This window comes from Ictidomys tridecemlineatus, chromosome 7, assembly GCF_052094955.1.
Source record: "Ictidomys tridecemlineatus isolate mIctTri1 chromosome 7, mIctTri1.hap1, whole genome shotgun sequence".
Classification (NCBI taxonomy): domain Eukaryota; kingdom Metazoa; phylum Chordata; class Mammalia; order Rodentia; family Sciuridae; genus Ictidomys; species Ictidomys tridecemlineatus.
The window spans coordinates 185,171,174-185,183,979 of NC_135483.1; the positions used below are offsets into that span (position 1 = coordinate 185,171,174).

The 12,806-nt window shown below is 42.8% G+C and overlaps 1 protein-coding gene across 1 annotated transcript in view; it reads right to left on the reverse strand.

The window, feature by feature from the left end:
* Positions 1-718: 718 nt before the first annotated feature.
* The window catches only part of Serpine2 (serpin family E member 2), a 59,251-nt gene continuing 47,163 nt past the window's right edge, over positions 719-12,806 (reverse strand). Inside the window, exons 5-9 of the mRNA XM_078018092.1 lie at positions 7,955-8,153; positions 5,794-5,894; positions 4,750-4,836; positions 2,448-2,531; positions 719-1,533 (exon numbers count right to left, since the gene is read on the reverse strand). Coding sequence (XP_077874218.1) covers positions 1,496-1,533; positions 2,448-2,531; positions 4,750-4,836; positions 5,794-5,894; positions 7,955-8,153 — 509 coding nt within the window. The 3' untranslated portion in view covers positions 719-1,495. The remainder of the gene's footprint in view (positions 1,534-2,447; positions 2,532-4,749; positions 4,837-5,793; positions 5,895-7,954; positions 8,154-12,806) is intronic.

Consider the following 12,806-nt stretch of genomic DNA (forward strand, 5'->3'; position numbering starts at 1 on the left):
GTGGCTTGAAGGAACCATCCAAAATAGCTTTTTGGCTTTTGTTTCTCAATAAGGAGAAATAAAACGTCTGGTTTGCTGAAATATACATACTTCAATAGGTGCAGACAGAAACATTCAGTCCTCTTTACCAATAAGAATTACAAATGGCAAAGAGGGGGGAGTACTGAATGTGATGTTTTAATGTTTAGCTAGAATAAAAAGTGGAACTCACCCTCTAAGAAGAGAAATAGAATAATATTTGTAAGTTTTGATAAGAAACGTTTCAAGCCATTTTGACTGAGATATGACTACACAAATCTTTAGGAAATTCATAAAAATGCCCACACAAATGGTAACAATTTTGACGTTTGAGTTAAACTTGGAAAAATCATCTCCAAAAAAACAAACAAAACTTATCATTTCAAAAAGCACACACTGCAGCTTATCGCCCAAAACAAAACACTCATTGCTGCCTCAGATTTCCAAAAGATATTAGTCCCCAGCCGTCTCTTTCCACACTCTACAAAATCCCTGCCTTTGCTGAGGATGCTCGGCCAGAGCCCGAGCACACTGCATGGTTAAGCTCAGAAGTGGGATTATCCAAAGGTGACTCTAGTGATCTAGTGCCGAAGCAAGAACAGTGTTTCTTCTCAGGTTTAGAAGAAAAAGAAAAAAATTCCAGGGGCTCTGAATCTCCTGTTGTGTGCCTAATGCAAAGGCTTAGAAGAAGAAGCTGATGTGTGTTTTAAATATGGTTTATTCTGCCATATTTTCAAATAGCAAAGAAATGTCAATTTTTTTAACTACCCATAACACTTTATTTCTACTTTGTACAAAATACAAAAATGCAAATCTTAAGAGTACAGACCGTGGGGACAGGCACACTGCATGACAGCAAACCTTGCTGAGCAAGACATTAGTTTTTAAACTTTAGTGAATACATGCATTATATAAAACAATAACAGCAACGACAACAAAAACACACAGAAGGCTAGAGATTCTGCTATTTCCACCCCCAAAATAATGCTTGCTATCAAGACTTTGGATGGAGGTGGGCTAAAAAGAATTAAAGAGGCAAATAATATTTTTTCCATAAAAAAGTAAAAGCTACCATAAAATCTTTTTTTTCTTCTGTCACACTGATTAAATTTCTCCTGAAAAGTCACACATAAACAAAACAAAACAAAACAAAAAACCTTAAACCAGACAGACAGCAAATACTCAAGAGGGTTGTTAGCCTAGATAACCAATCAGTAGTTTAAAGAATCTTCCAGACATTCCGAAGCCTTTCTATTCATTCCTCAGTACAGTGTTGTAGCCATCCTGCCCTTTCATCTCCACAACACCTCCCAAAACAGAAATGCTTGCTTGCATCATGGAGTCTGTGGCTAAGAACTAGTTTTGAAAAAGAAAGCAATGTACAAAAATATTTAACAGAACTATGACGACGTAGGAAAGGAGTCTTTTCTTCATAGCAAAGTAGTCTTTGCTCGCCTGGTTTCTTTTGCATTATTCTTCAGGGTTTGTTTATCTGTCCCATGAATAAGATAGCACCTAGGGAATTGAAAAGAAACAACAGACGAGTCTTATTTAAAAGAACAATCCTTAAAATTAGGATGGAAAGTGTGACTTTGAGGGAAGGGAAGGAGCAACAACTAGGCTATTGCTCAACTGCGACTGGGCTGTTAACAAAACTGTGTGAAGGGAGAGATGGCCTACACCTTTGCTGTCCAATGTGGTGGCCACTAGTCACGCATGGTGACTGAGTGCTGCAAGTGTTACCAGTGTGACCAAGAAGTTGAGGTTCTAATTATATTAATTTAATTAGAGTTAAGGTTAGTAGACACACATGGCTCCGGGCCCCTGCACCTGACTGCTCAGCTCTTGCAGCATGCTAATCGGGATGTTGAAGATGCAGAGGGAAAAGGAAATACTTTGTTATTAAAATAACAGTAAAATGTATTAGTGCCTGCTCTCTACTCTCCCCAAAGATGATCTCATACTTCATAATGGAGCTATGGAAAACGCTAAAGGCCAGAGTCAGGTTTGAACCCATGACTTGTGGGGCTAAGAGCTACTGGATGAACAATTCCCAGGTCATAACAGCAGGGCAGGCTTAAAGATTGAAAACACAAAGGTTCTGGCAAAATTTAACTAATGCATTTATAAAAATATAGAAAAAAAATCACTAGATGTCAAAAATGTCCCAATGGGATGTGGAACCTCTTTGTAGGTTACACATCACCACAATAATCACTGCACCCAAACCTAAAATCCTATGGGTATTTTAAGAACTCTGTCATACTCTGCAACCGCGGCCTTGACTTCCCTACCTCGTTAAGGTAGGTGGTTCTATTTTTCCAAGTATTTGTGGTTGTGACACAGGAGAAACAGACGAAGGGCAATATTGCTGGACACAGCTATGGCTGAATTCTAACAGAGAACAATGGAAGAGGAGGCTCATTTACCTGTAGGATTATGTCGGATAAAAAACAGGAAAGGTCTGTCTACTATGAACCAGGGAGGCGATGACCTTGCAATCAGGATGGCAGCTATGGGAAGAAAAAGGAAATGTGTTATCAGCAGGAGGCCACAAGGCAGAGGGCTCAATGACCCTCAGACACTGGGGTCTGAAGACACACTCATCTCCTACTCCACCGGCTGGCCGTGTTGTCACCGCCTCAACGGTCACCATTTACTGAACGTCTACCCTGGGTCAGGCCCTTTACATTTACTGTCTCATTTGTTCTATAAAAGCATCCTCTTCTCTAATAAACCATCCTTGCTCCTCATGGAGTCTATGAAAATTAAATGACATAAAACACATACAGCTCTTAGGACACTGACGGCCACGACATGACCACCATTCACTGTTACTATTAGTTACTTTTTATTTATACCACCCGCCACCTGCGGGCGCCCCCTGGGCCTTTTTAACCTAGTTACCTCTCTTCTGTACATGAAGGCCCAGCTCAGCTCTCAACAGTTTTGTCCGTTGGCCCCTCATTTAGGTTTCCTCGCCTCGGGAATACAGGCCACCCATCTAGACCTCCTACCTCACACTGCTGCTCAACTCCTCAGGTGAACATCTGCCTTCAGGCTCATGGCTCTCAGACCTGCTTACTCTGCCATGCTCACCAATGGTGGCTCCCCCATCGCAAGCCCGTGACAAGGGTAGGTTGAGGCAGAACCGCCCCACGCCTGCTTCAATGACTCAGTCCCCTTCCTTGGATTCCCGGAAAGCACTGATGGCTTTGCCTTAATGTTATAAAGGACACCTATCGTGATTTTGGGGCAAACCATTCCATCCTTGGTTATGAAAATTAATAGTTAGCAGCTGTTATGTCCTCTTCAAATTCACACATGGAAGCCCCAAACCCCCTCCCCCCGTGACTGTATTTGGAGACAGGGTCTTCAAGGAGACAATCAAGGACAAGCAGAGATCATCAGGGTCAGGCCTAATTCAACAAGAATGGTATCCTTTCTAGAAAGGCGAGCGGGCCATGTTTGTGTGCATACAGAGAAGACCAGGTGAGCATGGTGACGAGGCACAATCCACAGGCCAAGGGGAGAGGCTCTGGGAGAAGCCCAACCTGCTCAGAACTCCTTGCTCCTGGACTTCCACCCTCCAGAGCTGTGAGAAAATAAATTTCTGTAGTATAAGCCCCTAGCCTGAGGCATTTGTTAGGGTAGCCTGAGCTGCCTGGGACAGCAGGATCTGGGAGGTGACACAGGGCCCCTTGGTTGGCTTAATACCCTGCTGTTGCAGACTTGAAATTCTTAAGACAGTTTGAAAAAGGGGCTCCATATTTTCATTTTCCCCAGTGTCCCACAAATTGCATAACTGGTCTGAAAAGTTACACTAGTTGGCAAAACTGGTAATAATTTTGGTGAGATTTAGATTTCACAATCACCTAGAAAAGACAAAGATCATCTTAAAAATCTCAAGCCTCTTATTCAAGGTCTTCATGTGAAATGTTATTTTAAAGGAATAAAAAAAAAGTGTTTGAGAAAGGCAATGTGGTGTCTATTGTGAGTATAAATGACACCAGAAATACTACCAGAAATATTCAGCCGGCATCAAGTGTAGCTCACTTTATGGTTTTGGCCAGATTTCTTTATCCAGTCTCATATGGACAACTGCAGGGGTGGAGGGTCAAGACTGTTCCGTCTTTTTCTGCATTACATAAGCCACCGAGCAGAGCAGATGAGGGTGCTCTACTTATCAAGAAGGCTGCACAGCAATCCTGATGTCATTCAACACATGCTCTCTGACTGTCCTGGGGGAAGCTTACAGCATATTTTCCTACACGTACTTGCTGTTATTTATGTCTCAATCTGAGGACTGATCTTCTCAGCCAACGAGAAGCCAGAGTGTGCTTTATCCTCCTGAGACTGTCCTCAGGCCAAGTCTACAGGGCCAGATACTACAGGAAGCTGTGGGGACATGGTCATGACCATTCACTTGCATCGTCTACGGCTGCCTACATGCTACACTGGCAGGCTCCGGAGTTGTGATGGGGACCGTGTGGCTCACAGAGCGGAATGCATAATATGTCCTATCTGGCTCTTCACAGGGCGTGATGACGCCCATCCTAGAGGGATGCCTCTCACTTCCGTGAAACACTGGTCTGTCCATCCGGACTGCTGTCTCTGCAGGTCGCCCCCCCGAGGCCCAGCTGGACAGCCTAGGAGACTGCTGAGGTGAGGACTGTGCTGGGCCTCGGCTTCCCTCTTGGGACTGGCCCTCTCGGGGCACCCAGCACTCACTCGTGGTTGCTGAAGCTTTGGTTCCATCTTCACTGACTTCAATTTTTGCTTTTTGTAAGACGTGGGAGACGTAAAGTTTTTCTGACCCTGTTTCCAGAAAATAAAATGGAATCAGCAACGGTTTGGTATGCAGGCCATCTATTTCATGGGAAAAGTAACCTCAAAGTCATGGCAAATTCCAGTTCTTAAAAACTGTCAGCAGTGACCTCAGGCAGTGCCAGAGACCGAGGGACTGTCAGTGGCTGTGACTGGTCCTGAATTCCAATCTCTGCTGAGGGAACGCACTTCCAGAGAGGCCCAGCCCCCACGTGTTTTAGAGCCTCTAGTCAATTCAACTCCAATCACAAAGAATTTCATTAAAAAAATGAAAACAACAGGGCTTTAAAAAGGAAGCCTAGTAAGAAGCAAGACAATATTTTATCAGCATGTCACACCCAGAAAGAATTTCAGGTGGTATTTACAGATGGGGAAACTGAGGCCCAGAATGCTTCACCAGGGGAGTTTCACAGTCTCCAGAACAGGTATGCGGTGCTCAGTAGCCTGCAACTGGGGTTGGTAACAAACTGATTTCTCACCAGTCGACGGGAAAAACACCTAACCTGGCATACAGATAATGTCTCAGCCAAGGCTTTTCTTTGGAAGGGTTGCTATGTTCTAAATTTTAAAAGCAGAGAACAGAGCATGGCTTAGCTGCTGTGGCAAAGTCAAGACCCATTTGAATTTATGTTATTAAAGATTAATGGGCAATAAAAGGCCAAAATACCTAATTAATATCTAATCAGAAGCCATATTTTTAGGTAATAGAGGCAATGCACAAAGTGCTTCCTCAGCTGTACAGAGACTGGAACTTGCCACGCACACGTGAAATGAGGGGAGAAATGACACGCACCCGTTTAAGTGATGAAGGTAAATAGCGTGATTTGGTGATATCAAAACAGTCTTAAGGCAACACATTTCTAATTCTAGACTGCTTCCCTCTGAACAAATCAAACCCAGTCTGTAACATTTTATTCAATTTAAGAGTAAATTCTAAATTGTACGTACTTGTTATTTTTGCAAAATTTGACTTTGATGGATCAAACATGTCAGTAATGCCAAGAACTTTCAGTGGTTCCTTCAAATCTGTTTGTGCCATAGCTGTGAACCTACATGAAAGCAGAAAATAGGAGGGGGAAATCACAAGGCTTTAAATGATACAAAATGATGGAATTGGTGCACATTTATAAGCCAGATTCCATTGACTGATTGTGGTACTGGGATTGGACCGAGGGTCTCTCCCACTGAACTACAGCCCAGACTGTTTTATTTTGAGACAGAGTCTCCCTAAGTTGTCCAGGTTGGCCTCAAACTTGGGATCCTCCTGCCTCGGCCTCCCAAGTTGCTGGGATTACAGGTGTGTGTCACTGTGCCTGGCTATGGAGTCTTTTAAAGTAGGATCTAAACACCAATCTGAACTGTACCTGAACTTTTAATTCTACATTTAAATACCAGGTGAGTATTGAAATTTAGCTCCTCTTCACTCAGCTGACAAGTGAGCAGGACACACGAACAGCAAGTGTGGGCGACTCACACTCATGTGCAGCAGGCTCCCTGCTGACGCTCAAGAAGCCCTTTCTCTTAAACCAAGGCAAGGGTTCAGCGTGGTGACAAGTCTCTGGTTACTCTAGATTATCTACAGTTCTTCCCCACATCCAACTAAAGAGCCACACCCTGGCGGGCGCTGTAGGTACCACCTTCCTTACTGGGACTGGAGATGATGAAGAGAGGAGACAGATTCCGATAAGGCATGCTGGGATTCTGAAAACATCTCACTGTGGAAACAGGAGTAAGCATTACGAGTAGGTGGCATCGTACTGGTGTGAGTTTCCTGGATACTTGTGGCCAGTCTGGCTTGGGGACCATGCACATGTGAATGCCAGCTATTAAACCCATCACTAGGAATGCTTTCCCATACCTGCTCTCACCCAAAAAGAGCAGCAAGGGAAAGTGAGCAGATTCCCAACACAGAGGGCCATGAAGGCAGCTCTAAGGCTCACAATGCCACCATCGGATTCACTTGTATCAAGCTCTGCCTACTTGAAGGCTTACTTTGCAAAAGTATCAGCAAAAAATTTGGGGAGGAGTTCTAATAATTATTGTAAATTTATTACTCTGATTACTTAGCTGGTAACAGAAGAATCAAAAGCTGCTAGACTCTCCACTACCACCACGGATGGGTAGTCAGACAATCTGGATAGTGGGAGAATGGTAATGTCGAAAAACTCATGGGAAGGACAGACATTCACCCCCTCCTTCACAGGTATGGACAAGGCATTGTCTGAACTGTCAGAAATTAGGATTCATATAGAATTTGGGATCACTTTTCCCCTCAAGTCACAACAGCTCAAATCCCATATATATTTTACTTTTAAGGTATAAGAGAAAAATTGCCTTACTGCTAATATAAGAATTCTGCCTGTGTAGATTCTAAAACATTTTATTTACCAGCTAGTGTGTGGGCTGTGGTCATTAGTAACTTCTAGCTAAAACTTAAGAAACAACTAAAATGATGCTCCTTATAAAAATCCATGGAACTCTCTTAACTGATTAAGTTCTAAGTCTTCAATTTTGTGACTATTTCAACAAAGTTGACACAGGTGCATTAAGACAGCTGTAAATCATAATTGACAGCCTTTATACAGCCTTTGTATTTTCATACCTACATTTTCCCAATGCTCTAATAATTAGCCTATTACTCTTCCCAAAAGAATAGAACCCTAAAAACATATTTACTACAAAAGTTGCATAAATGGTATTATTTATTGCTCTAAGTTTTTATAGATGTCTCATACCTGGGACGATGGGGCTTAATAGGTTAAATGTCATTGTATTTTCATCTATATTATGATAACGTGCATATGTTTCTCAATTTTTTTTCCACCCAAATGAAACATGAAAAGTTGTTACAGAGTCATGAAGAACTTTTGCTCCTGTGGAGGAAGATCGGAGACCAAGGCTGCCATCTCTCCTTTCTTACTATCTTTATCCTACCAAAATTGAAAGAAAGCTTTCAGAAAAGCTCAGCCTTGTATTCCCACCATGCAGTTTCTGCAAAATGAAATGGGCTCCATGATGTGCCATATTTTAGCCTCATGCTGTCTGGTATCTGCCGTAATAGGTACTGATGCGACAATCCCAGGTTTTCCTTTAGGGAAGGGCCACTTACTTGGGCAGGACCACCTGGACCCTCTTGGGCACCATCATGCTCATCCAGCTGTTTACGGTCTTGGTGCTGATGTGGGGGATGATGGCCGACAGTGGGGTGGAACTCTCGGTTGGCAGGGCAATCAGCATGCTGATGCTTTCCCCGTGGTAGGGCAGTTCTATGAAGTTGTACCATAAGTCACCAGGGGTGCTTGTAGACCCTAAAGAAATCGGAGGCAGGTTCAATGTACCTTCAATGACTTCTGAAGGGGCATGAGTGATTGCTGGTCACCAGGGGAGCCCTGGAGGGAAGATAGCAATTCCCCTGGAGAATCTCCCTTTACCAGAAGTAGCTTCCTCAGAAGGACAAAGATAAGGTCAATGATTTCTTCCTTCCCTGGTGCAGAATCCTTTCTTCAGTCGAGACAGAACGCCGTTGGGCACCACTGACCTTACTTCAATTTTGTTGAGTAGACTTTAACTAGATCATTAGGCACTCGGAATACAGTGCTTTACAAGAAGTTGACCTTTACATGAATAAAAGAATGGATCTGTCTACCTTAGAATCAGTTTTTTTTTCATTCAGTTTTTTAAAACATAAATTGCATTGTGTATAATTAAGGTATACAACATGATGTTATGGGATACATATGGAGGGCAAAATAATTACAATAGTGACACAAATGAACATACCATCTCACATTTGCTTTTTTTTTTTTAAAGAGAGAGGAGGTATTATGTATTTTTGTGACAAGAACAGCTAAAATTTATTCATTTAGCAGGAATCCCATATACGTACAATTGTATTATCTATGCTCCTTACTTTGGGTAAATGTTTGTGTGTGTATGAAAAGAAGAGAGAGGAGAAACAGCTTCTATCATTTAGGGCCCACTCTGCCTGGCGCACACCGACCACTTGGACAGACACAGAGCCTGCAGCCTCCAGGAGGTAGGCACTGCTGGCCCTATTTTACTGGAGGAGGTCACAATGAGAGAAGTTTAACAGTCTGCCTTATTTCGCTACCATGACTCCCTTCTCACTACGCACCTCTCCAGGAACTACCACCAGGGTTTTTAGATATTTTAGGGTACTTACATCTCCTAAGAAAATCTCAAGAATGATTTAAATCAGCATATCTCAAAATATTGTCTAGAGCATACACTATCTGGAAGCTGCTCTATAGACACATTGACATTCCACATTGTAGTAAGTTTGGGAAGTACACAAGCAAGTCTTCTTACAGATTCAGAATCTATATCAGTACTGTGAAGGCTGAGGCATTTCACAGCTGAGAAAAGCATTTAACCCTATCTATCCCCATATTTCCCAGGCTAATTTGACCTCTTAATTCCAAGTAAAACGTTAAAAACATTTAGCAAGTGATATGGTTTCACTGTTTCCCCTGAAAGTCACATGTTAGAAACTTAGTCTGCAAATTCGTATGTATATGGTATTAGGAGGAGGGGCCTGAGGGAGGTAATTGGGACTAGATGAGCTCCAGTGAGTGGGGTCCCCATACTGGTATAAGGGCTTTATAAGAAAAGGAAAAATGACCTGAGCTAGCATGCTTGCTTGTCTCACCCTGTGATGCCTGTCGCCATGTTATGATGCAGCAAGAAGGCCCTCACCAGATTCTGACAGATGCCAGCACCATGCTGCTGGACTTTCCAGCTTGCAGAACATCAAGCCAAACAAACCTCTATTCTTCATCAATTACCCAGTCTTAGATCGCTTGTTATAGCAACAATAAGAACAAAAGGCTAAGATGGCTACCAAGCAGCAAAACTGAGCACTGGTGGAAAAGAGCCACGCCATTCTGTGATCTTGCAGTTGCAGAAGTTCCAAATAGGTAATTATTTATTTAGACATAGTGATTGCTCTCTAAATCAGGTACCACCTCCTTCGGGACATATGAGACCGTATTAAATTGTATTTATTATCTAATTTATTTTTTAGCCAGTTATGTAAAATAAACTTACATGCTATTTTTTCCTGCTCTGATTTTTGCCATTAAGCCTTTAAATTCTAAACCAATTGTAATGCATCCATTTAGGAGTCAGAACTGAATGTGCTATGGGTATGAATATCAATAGAAAGTCTGTGTGTTTCAAGCCTCTCCACAAAATATGAAAAGTGCTCTTAGCATTCTGTGCTAAAACTGCATTGTTAAATACATGTGTACAATAAAAAAAAGAAAAAACATAATCACGGAGGGTGCCAGCTTGCCACCCAGCTCATGGCAAGAGGCCCAGGAAGGCTACTAACCAACCCTCGGAGAAAGTTTTCCATAGAGCATGCCAGAGAATTCAATTAAATATTTAAATCAGTCATGTATTGAAAAGAGTTACACAAACTTAATTAGATGAATGGGACACTAGTGTTTCCAGATTTATGGTGGATTTCTGAAGTGTTTCATTAGGCACATCAAGCTTTTAAGAACTCTGGTCTTGGTGCCGTTGTCGGAACCGCCTCCTTGTGTACAGAATGGAGATGTCAGGGTGCTACAGTCTGTGCCTCCGAAAGGGCATGACGATTAAATAAGAAAACAGCTGGGGCCCTGGGCAGGCCTGGCCCAGGGTCTGTGCCCAGTGAATTTTGGCTCCTGCTCTTCCAAATGATCTTGAGGGACAACACAATTATGAAAGAATAAAAAGGTGGGTTTTCCTTCACTAGTTTCTCTGGATTTTCCTCTGGGGAAGCCCCCCGGCCATCACTGCACTGGAGATGGGGGACTTCAGCAGCCAGGTCTGAGAGGGACCAGTCCAGGGAGAGAGCAAAAGGCACAAGGAGAGAAAGAGCGGGATCTTTGTCACAAAACAAATGCTTTTAGCCATAAAATATGATAAAACAGTGAAGCTACTAGAATATTGATGCTCTAAGGTGACATGACAGCTGCTCCTCTGGGAAGAAGACGTGGGCCGTCAGCAGGGTTGCCACGTGCTGCGTAGCCTGTGGGCCATCCAGGAACCCAGCACCACCCGCCTCGGCTCAGGATGCTGTCAAGTCAGCTCAGCCTGGCTACCCGAGATCAAAGTTAGCACTCTTCATCTTCATTTTCAGTCTGTGCAATAAAATGGTCTCAGCAGAAACTGCGAAGTCAAGAAAAATGAGGGGAAAAAAAAGATCACTTCCTAACAAACCTCTTAATCCTAGAAGAAAACTTAAGTCCTATTTTGGCAGAGCCGATTTTTAGAAACTGTAAAAATCTGGTAAGTAGTTAATAAATTATTGTTCCAGGGCATAACATAAGGACTTGGAGGCATTAATTGTGTTTAGAAATATTTACTGTTCTGCTGAGAAGGATGGAGGCTATGAATAATGAAAGAGCATGGCATGCCTGAGGTGGGGAGGTGGCACACCTGTCCACAGACTAAGCCATCCTTGACTGGCTACACACCACCACTGATTAGCAATACTGACAAGTGTTCTGCACCCAGCGCTCACATCTGCGTGACGAATGACCTTTTCCAGGTTCTACTTCTGCTTCTGACCACAGTATCTGACCAACATCAGATGCTTGGCTTCAGGTGGCAGCTTGAGGAGTTGAGAGAGAAATCAATACCTCTCCTCTCCTTCTGTCTGGTCACCACAACAGCCTTTACAGCAGATCCTGGAACCCAGATTCAGGACTCCCTCCACAGCACACCAGCTCTGAGACTTTGGCAAGCTCCTTAGCTCCAGTCTTAAGTTTATTTATCTGTAAAATGCTGTGATAATGCCTTGCATGAAAATGGAATGAGATAATATGTACAGAGTGCTCAGCACAGGCTGGCACATGGCCAAAACTTCCAGGAGAAGTTTGCTCACTTCTTCGACGTTAGGTCACTGCTCATTCTGACCACAGAATCAATGCACAGAGGGTTATCACACCTGCTACCCTGGAACTCGACTCCCGAGCAGGAAAGTGCCTGGGAGCTGGGATCAGGGTGTGGAGCTGCTTGTGGTCCCAGAGCTCCTTCCTCTAAAGTGCCCACTCCTGCTCCCTGCGCCTCAACACTTGGTAACTACAGCAGGGGTTCTTCAATGACAGTCTGCAGTGTATACAGTGGGAAGCAGGTTCACTCACTCTGAAAAGAACAGACAAGTCTCTTCTTTTAGATGAATGGTGATCAACCAAACTTTTTATGGGAAACATAATAAGTAAACTAGTCAAGTACTGCAAGTATGAGGAGATTTGGGAATTCCAGTTCTCCTGGAAAGCCCTCTATAATACTCTTATTCCCACTTTAAGTCCTACAAGGGGAGATATGACTAAACTCAGTGAAATGCTAAGAACTCTTCTCAGCCTTAAAATCAAAGAGACTATTTTAAATATTCAGTACTAGGAAAGCTTTATAAATGAAAGTCCCTCTAATTTCCTTATACCAAAAGTAACTATGGATTTCCTGAGCTCTTAAAAAACTCTGGGGGAAATGAAATTAAAAACAAAACAAAACAAAAAAATTGATTGACTACATATAGCTATGGACATTGTGGACTGGAGTCCAAGAGGAGTTTGGAGAAATGATGGGGTGGGGGAGGGCAGTGTGTGCGCTTCAGCAACTGGGTGAGCACTGGAGCCATCTGCTGCTGAGGAACCTCAGAGGGAAACCAGGTGGGCAAGAAGGGGAATATCATCAGTAGGGGGCAAGTAGAGAAGTAAGATGTCAGACAGGTGTGAGCTGCAAACCTGGAAGAGAAAGACAAGCTTCAAATGAACGTCTGATTTTTTTTTATTTTTTGTGATCTTTTGCAGAATAAAGTTCCTAGTGTCTAAATCATAACCATAAAGACAAAAAAGTAACAACTTTGACTCAGCAATCTTCATTCGAGCAAATTACCTTTAGAAGTACTGATGTAAGAATCTAGAAACTGATGTTTACGAATATTTATT